The following is a 10,101-nucleotide window of genomic DNA, read 5'->3' as shown; positions in this document are numbered from 1 at the left end:
AATGTTTCTGAGAGCACAAAAGGCATTTTAAATGAAAAGATATGAAGGAAAAATAAAGTAGTTTCTACGAAGTGGGTACTTCTCATAGGTTTAAATTACATATTGCCTCGATGTGAAGCCTTGCATTTTAAGCACCGAGTATAGACAATGAGGACGGCTTGGCTTGGCTTGCAATTAATTACGTATTGAAATAGATATAAAAGAGGACAATAATTGTGCAATTATTTAGAAAATTATAAAACTCATTAAATATAAAAATTATGTAAAAATCATTGTTTGAAATGAATTTAAAGTTTGAGATATATCCAAACAGTACCTATTCTTGAGCTAGTAATAAAACAATATCATAGCTACTAATTCTTCACTGGAATGCCATGACACACAATTGAGAGCTTCATACGAACAATATTAAATGCGCGTCGACGTTTGAGAATATTAATGGGTATATTGAAATATATTGTCTGTATAATGTATAACCTTATAATTATTAAAAAAATAATTTTACATTTTAAAAAGAGAAATAGTTGATGTTTTTAAATTCTTTATAGGAACTACATATTAGCCACTTCTATTTTCTAAGGATACACCATTTATTGGCGTTAAATATAAATGAAGGTACACCGTTCAAATAATTTTATAATGTTATTTAATAACATCAACATCTTATGAATTACAATTATATCATAATTCATTTATGGACTTTAATTCTATGAACCTAAAAGCTTAGGAAATTTCCAAATAAAAGCCCATTCTTGAACATTACGAAGTTAAATTTCTTGGGAACTTTCATTCCTGCACATTCTGGAAATCAATTGGAATGCTGAAAGCTTTTGCAATACATTCATTTTCCTAGATTCAACGACTTGCCAAGAACAATGCTTTCACTTCCAAAGTTTGTATTGTTTCCGACATCTTGATTTTCTAACAATTTAGTAGACCGAATTCTATTTTTTAATAGCTTTATGCACTAGTAAAGGTCATATAATTATAAATTCAGAAAATATAAAAGGTTTTTTCTTCAAGGATTTAGATAATAAGCAACCTTATAAAATAAATGTATGATTTTCTATACGATATGTGTCTTTTTTTAAGCGTGTGTAAAGATTTCTATTACTGTCGAGGGATATCAACCGATAAGTCAGCAATAACATAAGATATAGCTGTCCAAAAAGCGGCACATTTAACGACATCCTCCATTTTCTGAACCTCCATCGTATCCGCCTCTGTGTGGTGGAACCAGAAGTATTTATCATTTTCGTTTAATAACGACGCCCCAGGGATTCCTTTCTTGATAAAAAGTATAATATCCGAGCCAGGGCTCTCACTCTCCGTCATTTTGTCTATCGTTGGAAACAGTTTTAATATTTCAGCTATTATACATTGTGCTGTCTTTGAGCCGCCCACGTCTAAGCCAAGAGGCTTAAACGTACCTTCGTCAGATTCCATTATAAAATTAATTTTGTCTAGTTCGTCTAAATGACGTTTTAAATATGCTTGAGCACCAACTAACCCCGCTTCTTCTGAAGTCCACAAAATAGCTCGAAGAGTTCGTTTCGGTCGGATTTGGAAATGTTTCAACACCACGGGGACAAACCAACTTATCATCATACCACCACCGTCGTCCATTGCACCCTGACCGACGTCCCAACTGTCAATATGTCCGGATACAATGACATACTTATCAGGATATTTGCTTCCTTTGAAATCTATAATTGTGTTTCGAGACTTTTTTCTATCATAAGTACTAAACATTTTAATGTTTAGAACAATTTTCTCCTTTTTCTCATATAATCTTCTTAATAAAGCAGCATCTTCAACGGTAATGGCTGCAGTCGGTATTTTTGGTACATCTTTTTCATAGTGTTGGTATCCAGTATGAGGAGTATATAAAGAGAATGGCGTAACACTTCTTATGAGTGACGCAACAGCTCCGTTTTTGGCTGCTCTAGATGCCGACTCGACTCTATATATGACTGTTTCTCCATAATTTGTGTAAACCTCGTCAAACAAAACAATCTTTCCTTTAACATCCTCCTCCGATAATTTATCAAGGTCATTAAAACTGCTTACTACTATTAAGTCAGCAGTGATACCTTCACTTGGTGTGGATACACTTGGACCAAGGCCAAGAACTGCAATTTTCTTTATACGAGGTTCAAGCATTTGCACCGATTCAAAGCCTCGTACCCAATGCGGCACCTGAAAAGTAAATATTAAGATTATTTCGTACAGTAATTATTATTTAAAACATAATCGTAATTTCTAAGTTTACGTTACCTCTAGTTCTTCGGTTGTCACATCTTTAATTCCTGCTCCAATGGTTAGATTGACCATATAGTCTATAGACTGTTCCAATACATCAGTGCCGGAAGGACGAGCACCAAATTTGTCAATGAATTCAGTATACCTATAAATTATAATGAATTTAAATAATATTAATCGATCAAAAGTTAATTTTTTTTGTAGAGGTACTATAGAGAGGCAACGACGATTTAATACTAACAATATCACACAAATATTCATTAGTATAATTGTGAAAACAAAAGAACGTATCCAACTTACTTTTGATACATACTCGCTCCTAAGTCAGTGTTTATTATATCATTCATTATTTTCATTGTAACATTTTTATAACTTTTAATTTCTTCTATTAATGCATTGTCTAAATCACAATCATCATATCTGTTTATTATTGATAGTGAATATACAGACTCGAAGTATAAAATGAAATAAAATACAATATTTGTGAGATTCATAACTACACGACTGGCATTATATACACTTGTATTGCGATTAATTAATAATGAATGAAATAAGTGGGTGAGTCGTATCTTATCAATATGCTTTGAAGTTCAAACCGATGCTGTGAAATTGTTACAAGAGGTCAAATTCGTACACAGTAGTATTGGTTCAAACGGTAACTGAGTCGTTGGACAAAGGAGAATTGTATTAATTTAGTAGAGCTAGATATAATAAAATAAGGAGCTTGAATTTATTTTATTGTTTCCTAACGAATATCAAATTATACGTTATTTTTAACACGCTTATAATAGCTTCTTTTGTATGTTTCCATGTAACGGAATCTTTTAGAGTCGATTTGAAATTTATCATCATACTTACTGGTTGTAAAATCTGTCTCTCAGTGGATTCGATGTGATTTCGTACATTATATCATCGACGATATTTTTATACGATTGAATTTCTTCTCTCAAAGTATCATTAACGAAATTAGCACAGTCATTCTGAAGCGTATATTGTATAGCTCTTTGAAAATGTCTACTGCATGACACTGCATTTAAGAATATAAAAATGTAAATACAAAATATCAAACTCATGTTACTTTTTCTATTGTATTACTAACACTGTTATAGCGTCAATTTTAGTACTGGCTAGCCATATAAAATACAAATTATCCACATTATCCATGTGACATAAATAATGAAATAAACGTAATATAATAAAGGTTTTGCTTTTAATAAATTTATTCAAAGATAACAATAACGACTCTAATGAATACAGAATAAGGTAGATTTATCTCTGTACCTGGTATTCTTAAATAACGAAACAAAATTACATTTAAGAGCCATGAAGAATCGAAATATGATTTATAACGTTATAGTATTTATAGAAATTACTGTATCAGTGACGTCTCATATTATGATAACAGCAATCAGTTTTATTTATATTATTGTAATATACCCTATCTCTACATCTATGCTAACAAACAAGAATTTTAATGAGTCTGTCTGGATTAAATATTCAGAGCCATTCATTGCAACAGAAAAACACATTTTGACATTTTTAATTGAGCTAGAATTCATTTGTCTTTATTTAATAAATGCAACATTAATTATTTTCTGTACAAATAACATAATGTAATGCTAAATCGTTCAAAATATTTAATAGTAATAAGTAGTTCCTAAATTAACCATAAACAACATCGTTTTTTTTAGTTATTAATACTATCCACAAATAATACTCAATGATACCACATGAAACTATAAATATTTTTTAGGGTATAAATACTGACATTGATACAGAAGCGTAGCGTGCCTTGGCGGGGCCCCGTATAAAAATTTGTTTGGGCTCTTAGGAAGGGTAAAGATTTCTCACAAAAGAAAAAAAAATGTTTGCATAAAATTAAAAGAAATAATTTTATTCATCATAATTATCTATCTGTCACTTATTCCAAAATTTTTAAAAACAATTCAAATTAAATATACACACAGGAGGCCAGAAAATTGCTTTTTTTTACTTTTGTCATTTCTGAAAAAAAAATTTGGAAGTTTTTAGTCATTTTTGTTTACGCAAGTTGGGGGCCGCGTATAATTGATACGGCAGATACGGCGGTAGCTACGCCCCTGCATTAATAACAACAAAAAAATGTAATTAAAATTAAACAAATCTTAGCGTTTCTATTCAAGTAGTTGCTTGAGGGATTATAATATTTGCTGAGTAACGATAAGCTTATAAAATTATTTTGAATCATAGTCTTAAATATTACAGATAGTCTTTATTGTTACGACGCAAGATGTGCAGCGCAATTAATATAGTATCATAAGGTAACAAATATTTATGGGCATTAATTTAACAATTTAAAAGTTAATAGCATTATAAGTTTATGATGCTTGGACATGGGAAATGGACAGATATTTTAACATACTTAGACGCCTCAAGTTTCAGTTAGTCAAAATAAATTTGGTAAAAATGCGAAACCAGAAAGTGTAGTCTTGTCCCCATTCTCCGATCGATATGTCTACTGTGGCAGGTATGTGACATCGGAATTGCTTCATGATTTTTATTGCACTTGCGGTACATAAACTTCCGAACCATAAAGTACATTTTGTTGTGATAGCGAATGTAGTCAGTATATTGTCTATGTTGTGGAAAGATAGGATATTTTTATATGTGAAAAACCCTAGTCGAATTATTTTTAACAAAAAAAAAAAAATAAACCGCCTTTAAATTATTATCACAAATAGACCAAATTTAAATGGTCCCATAAAAATTTGGTAAAAAAAAAATAACATGGTTTACAGAAAAAGCGAGGAAGAATTTAGTGTTTGCTTGTGCTATTTCAATTATACAAACTTCAACGGAACGACATGCAAAAGTTTGGCTTCCAACTAAAATGATATATAGTATTTGCCGTTGCGTTTCTTAACTGTATTATGATAGATAGTACATTTAAAATAATCTAGAGCTTTATTTAAATTGAAGTACAATAGAGATAGGGTGCAACTGTATCAAATCAAAATTCGTCATTCGTATCCGTTATTCGTTAACTCACTTTTATGATTATAAGTCAATGACCTATTATACTAGTAGACGCGGCATACGCTAACATCATTGCACTAAAAAACAGCGTAATTAATACATACCTACATTACTAACGCATTATCACCAATACAGTTGTTCTCTCTTTCACTCTCACGCACGAGACATAATACATGTCTCACTCATGTACTTCGTAATAACAACTGCCGATTAAAATATAAAAAGAACGTCCAGCCACGACGCTGAATGGTGCGTGACTAAGTGAAACTCGGGCACTTAGCTGAGTTTTTTCTTGCCAAAATAGAGAGCGGGTAACGTATCTAGCTCTTTTATATATCATAGTTATAAGTACCTATCTGTTGAGCGATCTGTGCCTCGCGGATTTACATGTGGAAGAAAGTATTAATTAAAAAAGCTAGTAGGTTTTTGTAGAGCTAATGTTGCATATAAGTTGCAAAAATATTTACTTGTAGTATAAAGTTTTTTAAGTAACACATATCTATACATCCAAACTTTCACATATGCAATACTTATTAGAAAGACAGAATAAATGTTTATTTGTCAATATCACACCTATAAACTGTAAAAAATTGTTGATGGTAGGTGGGTAAATAGTAAATAATTAGCTGCACAATAACTTCGGAAAACCAATTAAAACATAAATACATGATATATTTATTATTTTATTATTAACTTCTTGGATTAAAAGATCATAATATAGCAATGCACAAGTGCATAAAACATGTATTATTGAGTAATAAAATTCATGTAATTCTTATTATTTTACTGTGTTTTTATCAATAAATCTATCATAGGTACCAAAAGTTAACTAAAACTTTTAGCTACAAATTTTGTCTTCGTGGCTCAGCCAATTTGAGCCACGCTGATCTCAAGTGGTACCATTCCGATAAGAAATTTGTCTAGACGATTTCCTATCGTCTTCAAAGATTAAAATAAATAAATACATTAACTTTGGATATTTCAGCATGATTCATGATTATTATTTTTTTATTGACGATAGGGAAGAGCTTGACAACTTGTCTACAGCTTACGTCAATCTCATACATTCGTAGTCTATTCTATTGAACGCTACGCTAACAGAAAGCCACTTGGCTAGGGGGGCTGTTCACTCTACGCTTGAAGACCCCCATATTGTACTCGTCGGGGAACACAGATTCAGGAAGCATGTTCCAGTCCCTAAAGGTGTGATTAAGGTGTTTAACCGGAAATTTATAACTATCAAAAGCCCGCTTTTATTTATTTTTATTTCCATACAATTGCAACGGAAGCGTGAGATTATTTTTCATTTTAATTCAACGAATTAATGATAACTACTTGCCATTGTGCAATGTGCAGGCAGCGCGAATAAAAGCGGTATTTTAGTTCAGAGTCGCTCGAATGACACCGTTAAACCGTTGATTTCCATGTTTATTGTACAGACCTTATATATTATTAGTGTTATTGTGCTATTCACATATAAAATACTAGGTTTCCGCCCGCGGCTTCGGCCGCGCAGTCAAAAAAAAAACCCGCATAGTTCCCGTTCCCGTGGGATTTCCGAGATTGCGTCATTTCCCTTTTGCGTCATTTCATGAAAATTGGTTCAGTAGTTTAGGCGTGATTGAGTAACAGACAGACAGACAGAGTTACTTTCGAATTTACAATATTAGTATGGATATTATATCTATGTATTTTAAATATGTATATTGATTAAGTAACGTATAAATATTCAAACATGAGAAACAATTCGTAAAACACAGTAATTGAGTTAGTAAATGAAAAAAAAAACTGCAATTTTCTTAAAATTTCTATACCTATAGCAAACAAATAATTATTTCATATTCATATTTTATATTTTATAAAATCAATGTATTATAAACTACTAATTAGTTCTCAAAGAATAATGCGGTTACTCGGTATTAAAATTCTAGTTCATTCTCTTTACTAGTCATAGCAGATTATGCTTTACGGAATCCATTACGAACTACTGCATTCAATTATTGATCCTTGCGTTGTTTACTATCCTCCTAGACCAGACCATTATCAACATCCTCGAGTAAGGACGTGTTACGATAACAGTATTTACGATGTATCTAGCAATATCTAAATTGATACTTGTTATTATCCTGAGTGAAGTGCAAAGTGCGCCAAGGAAAAAGTCCTATACCGAGTTAATGTCGTGTGACATTGGCAATTTAGCTGACGAAATAGCATCTTATGATACTGCGGTTCGGGATATTATGGATTATGTCATCTCCGGCCCATTCAAAGGGAAGACATATCACGAGTGAGTAGTGGCACGTCATAACTCTTACTTATTGAACTGACCTTTAGAAATTACACGACCCTTTTGTTAACGACGCATTCAATTATCACGCGATACTTGTTAAATATATTGTTATTGTTAATAATAATGCACTTGAAGTTTGAATTGCTGTATTCAGTATATTTCAAAATTGACGCAAAGATGCTATGCTATCATATACGGAATTCGATCTCATCTTAACTTATCTCTGTATTATCCATTTCATGGCATTAACTATAAAGTGCCGTTCCTCTTTCTCCAATGATATCTCTAATTTTTGTTCCTCAGGCTGATAAGATAGACGCTTAACAAAAGGGTTTTCTGCTTATCACAACATCGCAATATTTTAGAGGTGGCGGCGGAAAAATGTATTCATTCGGCCGTATCGCCGTAATATTCCTTATTATAACTATAAGTGAGGCAAAGTCGTTGCCAAAAAGTTCAGATAAATGTAGGTCTCTTTTGGGTGATGATTTAATAAACGAGATTTCTTCTTACCAAGATGTGAAGGACCAGATATTTATATATGTGCTTGAAGGAGAGTTTAAAAGTAAAAGTTATGATGAGTGAGTAATCTATGGAAAAACTTTTTTTTGTACGGCTAAAATCCCTTTTTTTAAATTATGTATATTTGAATTAATTTCATAGTATTCACTTAGCTCTCAAGGAGATAAAGTTTTAATAAAAACAATAACTGGGTCAATATGTGTACATGTAGGTAAATTATATTGTTATGAAAATAAATAACTTATTATGAAAAATATAGAAAGGAACTATTGAATTATATATTAATAGAAATTAAATGAAATACTAATTTTATTAACAAAACAGCTTCTAAAATTGTTAGCTTTTATTCAAACGAATTATTTAAAAACAGCCTGTTAAATTATAAGAAAGCTATTTTTATGTTCATCATCTCGCTACGATAATAATACAACATTAGATTTATAAAGACGATAATATTTTCAGATTGGCTAAATTTGTGGACAAGTTTGGTGCCCGTATATCGGGGTCCCAAGTGCTCGAAGACTCCATAGATTATATGATAGAGTTGACTAAGGAAGAGGAGCTTAATGACATTATCACCGAGGAGCTTGAGGTAATTAGCTTTAAATTGCAGCGCGGATAATATAACATCCTATAATTTAATCGATGATATCTAAATGATCAAAATAATATGATTTAAATATTATTAAATTCTCAAATTGAATAATAATAAGACAAAATATCAATATGTAGGTTACCTGATCGAATATCGCACTTATCATTCACGTCGAATCATCGACAAGTGTAATCCTTTTATTCGATAAATTGTTCTTACTTTTCTATCACGAATTTTTTACAGGTTCCACACTGGGTGAGGGAACAAGAAAAAATTACTATGTTGGAACCACGATCAAAACTTATTGCATTGTTGGGCCTCGGGAAAAGCGTTAGTACTCCGCCGGAGGGAATTACCGCAGAAGTAATAGTACTTTCTAGTTTTGAAAAACTGGATGAAACCCCTGTTAAAGACATAGAAGGTAAAATAGTATTATATGACCCAGTATTCACAACGTACGGCGAAACTGCTGTATACAGATCTCAAGGTGCTGCTAAAGCGGCTGCAAAAGGCGCAGTTGCATCTTTAGTCAGATCAATAGCACCGTTTTCAATCTATACGCCACACACCGGCTCACAAAATTACGCTGAAAACGTTACAAAAATACCTACAGCAGCAATTACGTTGGAAGACGCTGATTTAATCCGAAGATTCCACGATAGAGGCGAAAAAGTTGTTTTAAATATTAAAATGACCAGTTCATATGAAATGAAAATTTCCAGAAATACCCTTATAGATTTGAAAGGCAAGGATAATCCAGAAAAATTAGTAATAGTTTCTGGTCATATAGATAGCTGGGATGTTGGTCAAGGTGCTATGGACGATGGCGGTGGCTTATTTGTGAGCTGGGCTGCTCCTGTTATTCTAAAAAGATTGAATTTGAGACCAAAAAGAACAGTAAGAACTATTTTCTGGACGGCTGAAGAGTTTGGATTAATAGGAGCTTATGCATATGAAGAGAAACACCGAAATGAGAGTCACAATATCAACTTTATTATGGAATCTGATGAAGGAACATTTGCACCACTAGGATTGTCCGTTGCTGGGACACAAGAAGCTCGTTGTATTATTGGTGAAATATTAAAATTATTCGAGTCTATCAACGCTTCCACTCTAGTTGAATCTGATACGCCAGGGTCTGATATTCAAGTACTAATAAAAACTGGAGTGCCAGGAGCTAGTTTACATAACGCAAATGAAAAATACTTCTGGTTTCACCATACGGAAGGAGATACTATGAATGTAGAGGACCCCGAGGAACTAGATATGTGCACAGCTTTCTGGACGGCACTCGCGTACATCATAGCTGATATTTCTGTCGATATACCTCGATAAAGCTTTAATATTTTCTATATTATTACTGCGTTGTTTAATGGTTTAATTGATGATCAAAGTAATATAAAAAAATAAATTTTGC

The 10,101-nt window shown here is 32.2% G+C and overlaps 2 protein-coding genes across 3 annotated transcripts; one reads left to right on the top strand and one right to left on the bottom strand.

Moving 5' to 3' along the window:
• Positions 1–629: 629 nt before the first annotated feature.
• LOC123691980 (carboxypeptidase Q-like) lies at positions 630–3,372 on the bottom strand. Of its 2 annotated transcripts, none has more exons than XM_045636579.1 (3): positions 3,121–3,372; positions 2,278–2,407; positions 630–2,199 (listed from the first exon to the last, which is right to left on the bottom strand). In XM_045636579.1, exons 1-3 carry the CDS (start codon positions 3,333–3,335, stop codon positions 1,111–1,113), a joined length of 1,434 nt encoding a protein of 477 aa, XP_045492535.1. In that variant the 5' UTR covers positions 3,336–3,372; the 3' UTR covers positions 630–1,110. The 2 variants fall into 2 exon arrangements, with proteins under 2 accessions (XP_045492535.1, XP_045492536.1); XM_045636580.1 differs by lacking the exon at positions 3,121–3,372 and adding an exon at positions 2,563–2,777.
• A 3,929-nt stretch (positions 3,373–7,301) lies between these two features.
• On the top strand, positions 7,302–10,101 carry LOC123691771 (carboxypeptidase Q-like). Its single transcript, XM_045636326.1, has 3 exons — positions 7,302–7,564; positions 8,552–8,681; positions 8,928–10,101. Exons 1-3 carry the CDS (start codon positions 7,365–7,367, stop codon positions 10,017–10,019), a joined length of 1,422 nt encoding a protein of 473 aa, XP_045492282.1. The 5' UTR covers positions 7,302–7,364; the 3' UTR covers positions 10,020–10,101.

The sequence above is a fragment of the Colias croceus genome, chromosome 5 (assembly GCF_905220415.1).
Source record: "Colias croceus chromosome 5, ilColCroc2.1".
NCBI classification, from domain to species: domain Eukaryota; kingdom Metazoa; phylum Arthropoda; class Insecta; order Lepidoptera; family Pieridae; genus Colias; species Colias croceus.
The sequence above is the reverse complement of the archived record's forward strand: the minus strand, read 5'-3'. Positions and strand labels throughout refer to the sequence as shown.

Coding starts and splice junctions, on each gene's coding strand:
- LOC123691980 (XM_045636579.1), bottom strand. CDS start 3,335: ATGAGTTTGATATTTTGTATTTACATTTTTATATTCTTAAATGCAGTG. Junction 2,408..3,120: donor AGAGACAGATTTTACAACCA/GTAAGTATGATG, acceptor TATAATTTATAG/GTATACTGAATTCATTGACA. Junction 2,200..2,277: donor TGACAACCGAAGAACTAGAG/GTAACGTAAACT, acceptor TTTACTTTTCAG/GTGCCGCATTGGGTACGAGG.
- LOC123691771 (XM_045636326.1), top strand. CDS start 7,365: ATGTATCTAGCAATATCTAAATTGATACTTGTTATTATCCTGAGTGAA. Junction 7,565..8,551: donor AAAGGGAAGACATATCACGA/GTGAGTAGTGGC, acceptor TAATATTTTCAG/ATTGGCTAAATTTGTGGACA. Junction 8,682..8,927: donor TTATCACCGAGGAGCTTGAG/GTAATTAGCTTT, acceptor AATTTTTTACAG/GTTCCACACTGGGTGAGGGA.